The sequence below is a fragment of the Onychomys torridus genome, chromosome 13 (genome assembly GCF_903995425.1).
Source record: "Onychomys torridus chromosome 13, mOncTor1.1, whole genome shotgun sequence".
NCBI classification, from domain to species: Eukaryota; Metazoa; Chordata; class Mammalia; order Rodentia; family Cricetidae; genus Onychomys; species Onychomys torridus.
This window is the reverse complement of record NC_050455.1, coordinates 20,811,111-20,826,946: the sequence shown is the minus strand read 5'-3', so window position 1 is coordinate 20,826,946 and position 15,836 is coordinate 20,811,111. Positions and strand designations below refer to the sequence as shown.

The 15,836-nt window shown below is 35.3% G+C and overlaps 1 protein-coding gene across 2 annotated transcripts in view; it reads left to right on the top strand.

Annotated features, from left to right (window-relative positions):
* The window catches only part of Rit2 (Ras like without CAAX 2), a 317,425-nt gene that overhangs the window by 55,216 nt on the left and 246,373 nt on the right, over positions 1 to 15,836 (top strand). For both annotated transcript variants that reach the window (XM_036204820.1, XM_036204819.1), the window contains exon 2: positions 6,841 to 6,897. In XM_036204820.1, the coding sequence (XP_036060713.1) occupies positions 6,841 to 6,897 (57 nt within the window). The remainder of the gene's footprint in view (positions 1 to 6,840; positions 6,898 to 15,836) is intronic.

The window sequence follows — 15,836 nt, the reverse complement described above, 5'->3', positions numbered from 1 at the left end:
AGCACACAGTTTTATAGAGGCACAACGTTAAAGAAAGGAGGGCTCCAGTTCCCTCTGAATGACCCTCTCTGACGACTGGAATAGTGTGCCTATGCTTTAAGAATAACAGCCTTTGATATGATAGCCAGGATTCAATTCTCTACGTTTAGACTAAACAAGAACCTGTTCTTTCTAGTTCCCTGCTTGAGTCTCCAGGGGGACAGTGTCCAAGCCAATGGGTACTAGAGGCCAGCAGAAGAATCCCTCCTGTCAACTGCTCATCTCAGGGTTGTAGTACAGAAAGAGGGGTTGGGTTAAAGACAACTCAAGGTCTGTTGTAGCCAGCAGTCATTCATATGTCTTAAAAAAATCCAGTATAGAGAACCAGTAAGTAATATCTTGAAAACTGATAATGTCACAATCTATTCCAAATGGGTAATTTGGTTGTGTCATACAATTGTGTTCATCTGAATCCAACATTCACATCTGTTTTCCTATTTGAATGGATGCTCCACAATATTAAACTCATTCTATACTTCTATATTGTAACATTATTATATTAACTACAATATCAGATTTCCACACCAATCCATCTCTAGCTTTCGGTTTTGTCCTGTCATTCCAGTGTGTCAGAATTACCCTAATCATCCTAATCTTATGTATGACATCCGACATGCTAACCATTGTTTTTAGATTTTGTCACCTCAAAAATTCGATGAAGATAAATGCATCCTTGAAAATAATGTAGAAATAAAAGAAAACCCCTGTAGAACGTAGAGCATCATTATATCCCTAACGCCATTATTGATGTAAACAGATACAGTGTGGGTGAGAATACAGAATGCTGCACAGCTTGCTGCCAGTTTCCCTCTGTGGTGCTCCTACTGCTCATTAAAAGACTCTTTGATCTGGAAGAAGAGTAACGGTTTTAGAAAGTGGGTCTGGAACTTGAAGCATTAATAGCATCAGATGGTAATTTCAGGTAGGAAGAACAATGTAATAAGGAAAGATGTCTAGGATATCTATAACATATGGAGCCACAAAACTCACAAAGCAGCTGGCTAGCCTATTGCCAGTTTACAGTTATTACAGAATTATTGGATATAAGATGCAGAATACTCGAGTCAAGAAGAATGCTTAGACATTGTGAACTATTACATCACACAGGTGTTATACTTGGCTAATACTCTTCTAAACTTACAAAAGAGAAGCCTTCAACTTCGAGTGTATGATAGCATCTGTTCCTCACTAACAATTCTCTAAAATGCTGAAGTGATTTTATTAAAAGATTGCTATCTTAAGACAGAATGCGTCTGTATTACGACAAATAATAAGAAATTGCATTCTTGCATAGTATATATAAGGTTGTCTTTGGTAGCTCCTATGATAAACGACACACATTTTAAACTCTGAGAACTCTGAACTGTCTGCAGTTCCCTCACACATTCACATAAAAGGAGTTCCAATAATTGTCTTCATTAATTATTCTTCAAGAATGCAGCTAGAGGGAATGGCACATATACAGATGTCAGTACAGACTTTCTATTGTCAATAATAATTTATTACTTAAGGATGGGGCCTTTCATAAATGACAAAAGATTTCAGAAAAGATTGTTGAAAATGTCTATTTTTCTTTTTTTTTGTTTCACGAAATAATACAAAATTGTCAGCATAGAGCAAATAAACAATGACTGGTAATATTGAGTTTCAATATCCACTGTGTTTCTGTGTCTCATCAATCATTTGCTAATATCAGTCAGTGAAGATAAATAGACATTTTCAAGGCTGGAAAGCACAATTTCTTTCTATTAGCAGTAGTTTGCGGGAAAATATCAAAGTAACAGAAGGAATTCTATGCAAGGGAAATATCAGAAAAAAAAGGGAACTGAAGAGTCAGCTCTCCTCCCCAACTCCAATTGAGCACCATCCATCAACCAAATGGTGCATCATCCAATCTGTACATCATCCTTCAGCTCTAAGGCCCTCCCTCCTCACCTACTCTCTACCCTATCCACATACATATAGGAGAATGGATAAACACCTTCATCTTAATGAATGTCTTATGAACAAGTAAATTGCATTAGTAGATACTCTGTCCTTCTTTGACCTTTAATGATTTTGTTCTTAGGCTATAATAAATGGGTCAGAAAATATAACTTTCACATTTGCCTTTGTTACTGCATTTCATGTTTTTGGATTTAAATTTGATGAGGTGTGTTTTGCATTTAGAAGCCACCGTAGCACCCATGCAGAATACCTCTTTCTGAATGCTAATTTCATAAGTTTAGAGCAAATGGTGCCCCATAGAAAAGAGAGGAAGGCACATGTTAAAAGTACATCAACTAGAGAAAAGAAAAGGAGACACTAGTGCACTTAATTTTAAATTCAGCATTCTTTATAGTCTACTAAACAGTTAATGTTTCAGTGCTAAAACTACGGTGAGGATTAAGAAGTCTTTAGCAAATTCTCTAAATACATTTTACCTCTAACATTACATTGACTTTAGAAGGAATCTTACTACATTTCAGGTGAGTGCCTTTCTCACCCTTATTGAAGGAACTCAGCAGATGGCTCCTGGGCACCTCGGTATGATCTATCTTTCAGGTGTGCCACTTTTGGGAAATAGCATATGCTTTGATGTTGTTATAACACAATACATTTAAATTAACTACTGACATAAAAATATATGACACCATTTTAATTGAAGTTGACCTTGAGATAAGACAAGATTTTAGATTTTTTGTTTATTCAAAAAGTGGCCATTCAATGTATACTCATGTATTTAGAAGACATCTTTGACAAACTGATGATTAAACACACATTTTCAGTTAAGAGAAGAGAACTTGGAGTACATTAGAAAAATTAAAAAAAATGTGGCTTTAGAGACCTATGATCCAATCTATATGATTCCTCAATAGATCCTCAACCTAGAGTATACAGAGATCTTAGATTTGACAACTTGCTTCTTCTTGAAATATGTAAGGTTAAACATCCAACTTTCATGCTTTTAAACTGATATGCAAATGTTTCATCATAAACACATTATTTTAAAGATTATAATTCCAAGTTAATATTAAGCAATGATATTTTTTAAAAAATGTATCATAATTTTTAATATACTTGTTATTCTGTCTACTTTTATACCTACTTGACATGATCTTGAATCACTTGGAAAGAAGGACTTCAATTGAGAAAGTGACCCCATCAGATTGGACTATGGGCAAGCCTTTGGTACATTTTCTTGATTGATTCATGTGGGAGGCTTAGCTCACTGTGGGCCATGCCACCAGTGGGAGCTAGAAGCAGGCTGAACAAGCCATGTGGAGTAAGCCAGTCAGCAGTACCCATTTATAGCCTCTGCACCAGTTTCTGCCTCCAGGTTTCTGTCCTGGCCTGACTTGCCTCAGTGAGGTAATCTGCTGTAGAACCATAAGATGAAACAACTCCCCATTCCCAAGTTACTTTCATTCATAGTGTTTTATCATAGCAGTAGAAATTCTAACTAAGACAGAAGTTGGTGTCAGGTTGTAGAGTATTGTTCTGAAGAGTAAAAAACAGCAATTAAATGCTCACAATTACCTTTCTTAGGAACTACATGATTATAATCTCTAATAGTGAAAATATATTTTCCAATGGTGTTTGAAATTGTAAATCTATTAAATTATTGCCATAGAATTTTTTAAACCATATTTAGATATTCTGATAATTATCCAATGATAATTTTATTTTTCCATTGCATTATCACCATGCAGACATTAATATGTATGCAAGGTTATATGCATTTATTAGTGTTTCTCTGTCCATCTATCCACATTCTTTTAGCCTATACCACTCAAAACCAAGAACTTAATATGTCCAAGTACTTAAGTATTATCTATTATGTAATCAATATTTAGGGTTAAAACTCAGTGATTTAATTAATGTCAACAAAGGGACACAAGGAGTTTCAATGAGAAGGAAAGAGTTTTGATTTAAATTTAGAGATGATGGAACACCTACCAAGAAGTCCAAATGTAAGTAATAAAATGAAAATGTACGAGACTCAGCCCCACAGATGTCTGAAGGAAGAGCAGTCCTGGCATAGAGAACAGAGCTAAGTTCTCTCCTCAAGAGGGAGCATGATTGGAGGGGTGAAGAACTCCCAGAAGACCAGTGGGAAGGGGCATGACTGCAGGGAGGAAGAACTCCTAGAAATCCAGTAGAACTAGAAAAGAATAATGTGATAGAGACTGAAGTAACAGGTGATAGAATTATATCTCGTGTAGGTGAGGAAGAGATGATGAGGGTGATGACAGTGCTGGTGGTACTGGGGGCGGCAATGACAAGCCAATGGAGTGCAAATGAAGCGCGCCAGGTTGTGTAATCTACAGCCTTCTTTAATTTGTCTTCCCTCCAGCCATTTATTTTTGCTCACAATAAAATAGAAATGGTAAGTTTAAATAATTTTTCCAAGTCCTAATATACTCCCTAAATGAGAGAAATATGAAATCCCTGGTGACCAATCTCTTAGGTTCTTATTTCCCATTTCAGGCCTTCAGTTCCCAAAGGGATGGTGGGGACTGACTGTCCTCTGCCTCCGCTATTAGATTATATCATTACCCAGAGAGCTTCAGTCTAGTGCTTTCCATAGTAATCAGATTCCTTTTGAAGGGAGGGTGTGGTTAGGCGAATTAGTGATGAATGGTCTGCTTTTGTGCGGCCTTTCAGTTGTTTTGTGTTTTACTCTGTAGAAAATGACTCTTTTCTTTTTATGATTTTCCTTTTTTATAACTGACAGTCTGCCTCTGGCCATAAACTGCTAACATTCTAAGGAGGATGATATATGATATCGTCAGATTTCTCAGAAACGTAAATTTGATGGTTTAATAATGCATTATGCAAAAGAAGAACAGTTGATTTAAAGTTAAGTAGAAAATGGAATAGTAAATTATGGAAATTCCTGAATAAATAAAATGAAAATTTAAATTAAGACATGCCTAGGAAGGAGAGATCAAATAAAATAGGTTTATTTTTATTGTTTTAAATCTCTTATTACTATCATTGAATGGAAGTTTAAGCCATTTGGGGGTCATTATTCATTGTGTGTGTTTACTGAATATTTTATAAAGTTTTAGGAATCATTGCAGTTACACAAAATATGTTAAGTAACCACCAATAAAGCAAACATGTTTTTATATGAAACCTATGAGTATTTTCTCATGCTGTATATATCTTAGCTTTTCATAAATTCTCATATCTGTAGAGGTGGAGTATTCTTGCTCCCTATGCAGGTATTAAACAGTACCTGTAATAACCTTAGAAATAAAAAGATAATGCCTTAGAAAGAAAAGTTCTTTCTTTCATTTCTAACTTTTTATATTAAGTTTACAGTTCATCGTGCAACTTTTCTCATCAAATTTCCTCTCGACACATTTACATTCTGTCCATAAATCAATCAAAACAAGTTGTCACAAGGATGAATGATCACACCATGAAGCAGGACTTGTCCTCTGTTGCTGGTTTTTCTTAATTTTCTTGAGGGTTGTTCGATTTACCAAAACAAGAACATTTCACTCAGCAACGCACATACACACCATGTAAATAATTGTTTCTAAAACCATCAGTATATAGTTTGTTATCACCTACAGAAATGTAAACAAATGTGATTTCTTGTTATGGTTTCTTGAGGTGATCAGCAACGTGTAAAAGACATCTGTGTTTACAAAGCTCTGAAGGAACCTTGTAGAAACACAGGATATCAGATGATCTGAAGACCAAGATGGGGTTAGTTAAAGGGCTGTCGCTCTTTGATGGAGGAAGAGAGTGACATTTCATTTTCTTAAACTTGAAAATTTCACATTTTCTTTGGATGTTGTCCCCTACCCAGTATGTTTGAGCCTGTTATCTTTTGACAAGACATTTTTCCTTTTCCTCTTGACATTTACTACGGCTGCATTACAGACAAGGTTGGCAAATCACTAAGTTATGACACAGAATGCATGAGGAGGATTATGTAATGTTTGTAACCTTTCCTCCAAGATCTTCTCAGGCAAGTATCCATGAATTCTCTCTTCACTCTGTGACCACTGTGGTGCTTGAGCAGGTGGGATGCCCGATTGATGAAAGGATCCCACGCCTCCAGGAGAGTGAAGAGAGAATTCCTGCAAAGAAAGGGTTTAAAGAGGAATGTGACTCGGAACTGGGGCTGTAACAAAGGGAACCTAGACATACTGGAAAGGTGTTTCAGGGAAACTGGATATTTAGATTATATATATGGAGGATGAAAGAGGGGAAGGATCTAAAGATATCTTCAACATTAGAGATAAGCAAAATGAATTTGTCCTAAGATATTTGTTCAGACAGTTAGTCACTTCAGCAAATTCATGTGTGTTCCTTCACTTCTGATGAGACAGAGTGTGGTGATGTCATTTCTGTTTAGATGTCCTGAATCTTTCAAGTTGAGATACAGACTACCCAAGTTATCATTAGTTGTCCAATTTGACACCAGATTCTGATTGTTCAGCTGGTGACAGAAACATAGATTCAGCCAGTATCATAAAACTCAGGGCCAAAAAGATTCTGGAAACTTCTTGACAACCACCAACTAACCAGAGCTGAGAGGCTCTGTCACTAGGTTATGTTCTTCTCATAACAGAGATTGAAATACAGTTAAGCTTTGAACATATTTGCTACAAATACATGGTATAGACCTTTTTGTTTTTCATAACTATGTGTTATTACAATCATTATCATGTGTTAGCTAATGTTATATAATAAATGTAGTCACTCATACAAGAGAGCTGTTTATGAGAAAAGAGTAAAATGCAGAGCTATGTTGATGAATAATTTATAGGTAAGGGCTGACTGTATTTTTTTCTTCAGCAGTGACAATGCAGTTTATAAGCCACCAGTTCCCGGATTATCATGACCCCACAATTGGTAAGTAAAAGCTGCTTTTCTCATCTAGCTCAGATAGATACACTGTAAATAAGTGGTTTTTTAAAGCACTGTTGATAATGCTAGTGAATAAAAGTATAATTTGTTCTATCATCCAGCATATATACACATAAATATGTGTATGAATTTCTGAGTCATGAGAGAGTATTTGTCCTTCCTTCTCATAATGCACTTTCATATTTTATACTTTGTTCAAGTTATTCTGGTAAATGATGGTTGAAATCCATTATGCTGATTTCTTGACTCACTAATGGATATTTTCCATTAGAAAAAATGAATTAAAAACCTTTGCTCTGGGTATTATAGCTGATGTGATTACTCATGCACTTGATCACATTTTCAGTCTCTGGTATCCTAGTGTAGACTTAAGTTACTTTTCTCAAGGATGCATTTGGAGAAGCATTTAAATCTAGGCATCCTTTCACGTAGCATCCTTGCTTGTAGATGAGGAAACGGAAACACAATGAGTCAAAGTATGATTTGTGCCCCAGATCTAGCATGCTTACTCCCTCTATTGTAGTTTTATTCTTGGCATAACAGTAGAGAAACCCAGCTGCGAGGAACACGCTTTCTTCCTTGTTTGAAGCAAGAATGATGCCTTTAAAACTGCTTTACTCATTCAGAAAACTGCTTTAGAGAGAGTTAGAAATTCTTAAGCAGAGTCCACCATAAATGCATCAAGCTTGCAGATCACACTGAGCCTTACTTTCCCGCAAGTGAGGAACAGAACTGCAGGGCTCCTTACATATGGCTTGCTGGCAGGGTGAAAGCCCTTTGCTCTCCATAATTGAGAGTTCTCTATTCCCATCACTCAGAGTTCTCTGTTCCCAGTTACTTCCCTTGCTTCCTCTTTCAGGATGAACAGTTTTTATGCAGAAGTGAGATCTCCTAGTTTTTAATTTTTATCAGGAAATTTTGACTTAAGGTCTTAATTAACACATAAAATTATCTTTTTGATAATACTCTTGTACTCCTTCCTGAAAATTCTACAGAATATGTGAATGAATTATGTTGCTGAAATAATAAAAATGAACTAGATTTACTTTTTCAGATTTATTTAGTTTATTTTGTGTATGGGTGTTTTGCCTACATATATGCATGTGTACTCCATATATGATTGGTGCCCACAGAAGTCAAAAGAAGGCATTAGAAACCTGGAACTGGAATTATGAGTTGTTGTGCACAACTACATGCATCTTAGAAAGTAAACCCTGATCCTCTCCAAGTCCAAAAGTGCTCTTAACTGAAGAGCCATCTTTCCAGGCTCCAATATATTACTTTTAAGAAAGTGTATTAGTTTCTTATGGTCTCCTCTTAGGTTAACTGAATTACTAAGATTTAAGTATATTTAAGCATATTGACATACAGATGGATTCTCTAAGGAATTGAATTTTGTTTTAGAAATAATCACTTTGTGCAGTTTTAGAACTGATCAGCTTCAGTGATTGATTATTCTCTCAGCAGGTATTTTAAACATCTTAATTTGGGGGTGCTGTTAGCTTTTTGTCACTCACTTTCAGTAACAGACAAGGAAAAATCTCTGGCTAAAAGCTCCAAGTCTTGCATATTGCTGGAAAACTCAGTAATATAATATAGAATATATGATATCACAAGTGCACTTTGTTATTCATTATATGTCAACTTTGTGTCCTGTATGTATTGATGTTGCATAAACTGGCCTCGCATATAAGTCCTTCATGTAAAATAGAATTTCTGGGATAAGGTAATAGATGTAAATACATTGTCAGTGTCTCCTTTACAAGGAATGGATGTGACATGTACGGTGATGACTTTTGCAGATAGACTGCGAGAACATCCATTTCTTGCAATTAGGCTACCTGGACATTCAGCGCTAACAGCTGAAAATATACTTTTATCTAGAAATAAACAAGATAGTGTTGAAAGAGGTTGAAAACGGAAACAGCAGTTCATTGCTTTCAATTTGACTCTCCCACCATCTCATTTCTTGGCTTCTGTAATGGGATATTGGTTAACAATTTTCCATTGTTATCCTGATGGTAGAGGGTGAGAGGCTCAGATAATTTACTTTGTGTCTGTTCCAGACGCTTAGCTACACTTTGGCTGATGGCTTAATGACATCTCCAGGGGAAATTCATGTTAGCGTAGCTTGAATATCTTATGAAATTAGAGAAGAAGAACACCTGTCATGGGTACTTATCTCATAACTGAAAAGGGAAAGAAATATTTTCTGTGTTTATCTGGATATATTTACCATCATATTAACTGAGATTTCTGGGTATATTTTTCTGAAATAAGAGAATTAGCATGTTGTCCTTTTTTGCCCTCACCTTCTACTTAGTATAATCTTTCTTTCAAATGAATATCAAATTGAAATTTTTGGATTCTCTGTAATACAAAAGTTAGGAATATTGGTTATTGTCAATGTTGTTCTCAAAGGAAGGATTCTGCTCCATATCTACTGGTCACATATTCAAAGTTAGTAACCAGTGATTTCCGTATCTCAGATTTGCAGAAGATAGCTGTGGTATGAACATTTAACATTGGTTCAATTTTCTAATGGGAAAAGACTTCATGCAAGAAACACGTTAGTAATAATAGAGCAGAAATAGCTAGGTTGAAGTTAAAGGGAACATCTCTAAAGATTTGACATAATTATAAACTTAGCTTGATTTTCTTCATGGAAAATTTATTTTAGAGATATTAGGAAGTAATATCCATATTAAGACCCTGTTTTCTGAACTTTTGTGTCAGTAAATGGACATGCCATAGTATTCAAATCTTTAGATATGACCATTGCATGTCAGCCATTGAGCAAAGTTTACATTTCTACTCTATAATACAATCTTTTTGACCCCCATAAATAAAAATCTAAATAGCATAGCTTAAATCTTCAGGTATTTTCAATTCTGGAAGATAAGTTAGGAGATATTAGAGGAACTTTTTTCCCTTTGAAGTCAGTCAGTGGTCTAGGCAAGCAGCACGATGCTGCACTGGAAGGATTTAGAAAGGATGGAGAAGTACAGTCTGCACTCCTCCAAGCTCTGCTTGCTATGATCTAGGTTCATGTGCCATGCATTGGTCTCCAGGCATCCACTCTACAGTTCAGACGTCCTTGTTCAAGAAGGCTTTTCAAGGAAATCTGGAATTCTTAGATTATGAGAAAATAGTCTAGGATTGTTTGTTAAGCTGTGTTTCTTTGTAGATGTAACAGTCTTATTAAATAAGAAACACAGAGCCAAATTCAGAGTTAAAAGCCCAAGAGGTCGTCAGAGCAGTAGCTAAGAGCTGAGACTTAGAACTCTTTCTTACCCTTTACTGCCTCTGCCATCCTTCCCCTCTGAAAAAGGCCTACTTTCTGTGTGTCTGTCTTTTTATTGACTTTCTGTTCTGCCTTCTTATTGGTTGTAAACCCAACCCACATGACTTCCTCGTTACTGCCTGTCTATACAAACCTCTAGGTTTCTATGGTTGGTATTGAGATTAAAGGTGTGTGTCTCCGTGCTGACTGTATCCTTGAACACACAGAGATCTGCCTGCCATGTGATCAGGATTAAAGGTGTGTACCACCACTGTCAGGCTTCTGCTAAGGCTTTCTATTAGCTCTGACCCCAAGGCAACTTTATTTATTAACATACAAATACAACCACATTTCAGCGCAAATAAAATATCACCATATTCCTTGATTGTAACTTGAAGTTTAAAAGTCTTACTACACACAGTTATAATAGGATTTTAAAAAAAAGTTGTAGTTTTTTTTCTCTTTTACTGAAATAAAAGGCAAATTCTCTTAAAGCCAGAATATAAATATACACATCAAGCTTCTACTTGTAGACGAGGCATTTTAGTCCACATCACTGTTTATTGGTACCTTCATGTGTTTTGAATTGTCTCTGTTCATGATTACTGTTATTTTCTTGAAGACAGACATAAAACACCAGGAACTCAAGCACCTGACTTGACTAATTAACAAAGCTGAAAAATAAAATATCTTAACTCGCTTTCCCTGGATAAGAGATTAGGTGATAGTGGGAACACTGAAGGACTTGTCTTTCCTGCACATACAGAATATTTTGATTCTAAGTAAATCATGCATTAATCAGTGATTACTCCCACTCTCCTGCCATCACAACAAAGTATAATATTAAACATATTATATACTGAGCTCAAACAGAGTGGATGCCTTTTTAGTGCTCCTGGAAAGGTGGGGAAGATAAAGAACAAATGAGACTATATGATGAGCTAATTAAATAGAAAATCATGAGGTATTGGGGAGTATATCACAGGACTTGAGGGTGGAAATACACTTTATTAAAAGACAAAATTTGGCAACTTAAAGAATGAATTGGCTTTTGTTTACTATCCATTCATGAATTAGCAAAGTCTCCTTTTTGAAAACCGGATAGGAACTCCTACTAACCAATGTCAGAACAATGGCCAGTAGAATAAAAAAAAATGCCGATTGTGTAACGTCAAGTTATTTCATGCCACCTTTTTTGTAGGGTTAAAGCAGAGTTGATGTCCTTATACAAATATATTGATCGAGGTAGACAACTTTTCATGGTTAGTTATTGGCATGAAGGAAATTTCATTGAAAAATCTGAAATATTATGCAAATGTCATTGCTTTCCTGCTTTTTTTCTGACTCTTTTCAACCTCTTGATTTTCCTCTTTATTCAGTATCAATATATTCAGAAGTTATTTTCCAGGCATTACACAAGTTGTAAGAGTCAGCTCTGTAGAGAGATAGCAAGAATTGTTTTTTATTAACTTCCTTCCTTTGCTTTTCCTCCCTGTCTCTAAGAGCTGATTGTGTCTTTTTATCTGGAACCCTGTGTCCATTCCTTTCTCATTGCATTATGATGACTTGAGCTCATTATATTAACACAGGACCCAATTTAGTTAAGTTGGCCTTAAGGACCTATGCAATTCTTTTTTTTTAGCTGCTTTTCTTATGGAAGGAAAACAACTTGAATAAATCAGAATCAGTTGTGACACAGTTATCCCAACTATTGTGGTCTTTATTTGATTTTCACAGCACAGAAATTCATGAAACTAACTTTCTGGCTGTATTTATATCTTATTTTCAAGGAAGACACATTCTCATAGTTGAATAGATTGAAAACACTTTCCTTCTTTTAGCATTTTAGACCTTAATTTCACTTACATATCATGAATACTGCATAATATGCTCACCCAAAAGATTCATATTCTTTCTGAGCAATGGGCAAGGACTGTTACAAGCTCTATAGAAACATAATAAAATACACACATAGAATATTCTTTCTAAATTACTTGCATGATTCTCTAAATAAGGAGCTCATTTAAGTGGTAAAGTACTTTGATGGTAGGATCAGGGCATCTGAAGAGCACAGTGAATATTAATGTGCAAAACACAACCATGAAAAAATAGTGCAATTAACCAGCATGGAGCAAATTTACTACACTGTTTATATGTTTCAGTATCTCTGGTAGAATAAAAACTTCCTAAAGTGAATGTAGAGAAATAGTATGGTTTGTATTACACTAAAATGTCCTACTTAGCATCTAAAACGTACACTAATAGATTCACTTTTTTGTGTTACTAGAAAATTTCTGTTAAAATGTAAATGCTCAGAGTCGGGGGTAGTGCTTCAAGCCATGTAGAATCACTTACACATTAGTGCAGATTAATGTATCTAATTATTTTAAAGAGGAAAACAGAACTGTGGTCTAGAAATACTACTGAAGAGATGTTTTTGAGGGCTGGAGAGAGTTAGAATATAGTTACAATGGAAGGCTATGAAATAATTGTTGATGGAAATCAAGGTGAACTTGAAGGATTATGTAAATAATGACCTCTCCATATTTGAGCAGAGGTAGAGGGGAAAGGATATTCATATGGAACCCAGTAGATTGGAGATATGATTCTGTCTTCATGGAATTCCTCACTTGTTTGCCAAGCTCCAGTAAATCTGGCTTTCTTTTTGTTTAAGCGTACCTAGTAACCCTTTTTCTGCCACCTCTCACTCATATGTGTTCCTGAAACTCTGAGTAACTTCTTTATTTCTTACCAAGCAAGCTTCAGTTCTATTTTTAGATCCAAGCATGAATGAAAATCCTTTAGAGTAGATGGTTTTGAGTCTAGTGGTTATACCATATCCACTTCCTCTCCATCTCTCTGTATAAACTATTAGAAGTAGATATAGTTGACATCTCTTGGATTTCATATACCATTTTAACTTGGTATTCAAGATGCCAGGCTCTTCTTTTTCCCCTGCAACATTTTTATTAGTCTCTCTGACTTAACCTAGTTATTATCTTTTCATCTCATATTTCTCTCTGAATTTCCATGCTAGTTTATCTACCTTCCAACTTAGCTTTCCTATTTAGAATTCTGATGGCTTATATTTCTGGTCACAAGTTCCCCTTAATTTTCCTTTACACTTGTGGTAAAAGCTCACATATTGACCAAATCCTGTGAAGTCTATGATGATGAAATAACAAGTCCACGATTTGATAAGGGCTTGGCTACAGCTCAATGGCAAGCAATCTGCTTAGCATTATGAAGGCCTTTGTTTCAGTCCACAAACTGAAAAATAAACAATGAAAAGGTCTTCAAGGACAGAATGTGTTGCCTGCCTGATTTAATGCTTTGTTGTTGAACCTCCTTCATTTGATTTTATCCTCACTGGGCTCATTGTTCCTGGAGTGTGCCAGATGCTTGCTCATCTTGGCATGCTTGTGTTTGATCCCCTTTTCTGGGAAAACACTTCAGTGTTTAGAGCTGACCTCATTACTTCTTCAAGTATTTGCTTCAGGGTTTAAATGCTTCTTTTCAATCAACTTATACTAGCCATCACCATAACTACTGATAGCATAGATCATCTGTTTTTTCATAGATGTGTGTACATGCACAAGTACACAGGTGTATATTCATTTATAAATATTTATCTAGGTTCTACAAGTGAGAGAACATATATAGTATTTGCCTTCTTGAGTCTGACTTATTGTTATTTGTTTCTTATATTATGTGCTATACTCTTACTTAGCACTTTTCTCAATGTAGCACAGTGTCTGAATTTATAATTAAAGACTCATAAAGTCCAGATCAGTTTCTGGTTCACAGAAGATGGGCCAAGAAATTGGGTGAGTGAATGGCAAAAGTGTTTACTGGCCCATCAACTTCAGTCAAGTTGGTATATATCTATGATCTTTCTCATCTTTAAGAAGGAGGTGATGCTGTTATTTCTCTTGATAATTATGAGAGAAAATATGGATGTAACTGCTTCACACACTGCTTGTGATGAAATGGATGCTTGACTTTCTCAATAGAATTCAGTTGAACTGGAAAATAGTGGTGAAAACAAAAGCTGTCAGGGAGAAGACACCTGTGCCTTATGCTCTTTGGGGAACTACAAAATATCCATCCACTGTAGACAAAAAGTAACCTTAATATCACTTTATTGCCTTATATTTCTACCATTTCAGCTTGAATACTATAAGTACTTATGATTACCATAAATTTTTCCAGAGCCAAACTATGAATGGAGAACAAATTATAATTGAAATTCCTGCTTCTACTTGCTGTTTGAAGTCTCTTTTAGAAACCTGGATGTGAAGAGCATATCAACCATATGACAGCAACCTCATATGGAATATGAAAGATGCCTGGGAGATATTGAATCAGTTCAAGGAAATTAATAGAACTGAAAGCTTAATCATGCCAGGCTGTGGATATGTGACACATCCTTCCAGATTGCAGTAGTCCTCCAATGAAGAATGTTTTACCATCTTCTTCATGTCCCAAAAGAACAGGATTTAGATCAATCTGAGAATTAAAAGGACTCTTTCAGATTATTATGTGGTCACACAGCCATCGAAATTCTTAGGTAGCCATCTTTGATGACAACTATAATTAATTAAATTGAAATTACTGATGTAATACTAATTATAATTACTGTGGTTAGCCTACACATCTAAACAGACACATACCATTCTTTTATTTCACAGAGAAAAGCTTTGGGGGGATACTGTGGCCTACATCAGAAACACTCCTCAGCATTTTCTTTGTTTATTTGATGATTATAATTAGGGAACATTTGTTCTAAAGTCAAGTGGCTTGTAATTATATTTTGTCTGTTATTTCAGTAATTTCTTTTTAAGGGCATGGTTAGTAGTGTTCTATTGGCTCTTAATGAGCCAATTACATGAAGTTTGAATGAGAAAAAAAAAGTGTCCTTATAGAATGACCTACAAATTAGCTGATTAAAGTAAAGTGACAACGACACTATTTAGATACATCAGAACAGCTCTAGCCGGCTGTATATTTACCTCCTCAAACTCACGCTCATGTTTTCAAATGCAAAGTGTAAAATACTGTCTTCAGGAATATATTTAGAATTTTGTGTATGCATTGAAATTCTCAAGCATTAATAGATCAGTCCATGTAGGTCATTTGCCCAGGTTTTATGCTTTGAAATTAGTAGGCTTGGTTCCAAATCTCTCTTTTTTTATAATTGCATATGCAATATTTATTTATTTCACAACTAAATGATGATGTTGATATATCTACAGTGGCCCATTCTGGAAATATGTATCCATGTTATGTTTTCAGTTTTCTTTTGATGCTCTGAATTTTAAACATTTCATAAATGCACAGAAATATGAAGAGTGATGTACATTTTTTGTGATCTGCTGTATTCTCCAGCAGCATTCTCTCACAAATATGAATATGAACCATTTCCAGAAAATTATTTTTTCTAAATGAGTAGTTATTAGCCATTATGAAAAAATTAGGGGTAAGCAGTCTAGTCCATTGCTCCTTGCCATATGAATGTTAAAGAAGTTCAGAACTTTCTCCAGACTTGCATAAGAGTAGATTGTTGTTGTGAGTAGAAAGAGCTTTGGTATTTCTTTTATATATATATATATATATAATTTAATTTAATTTTACATATTAG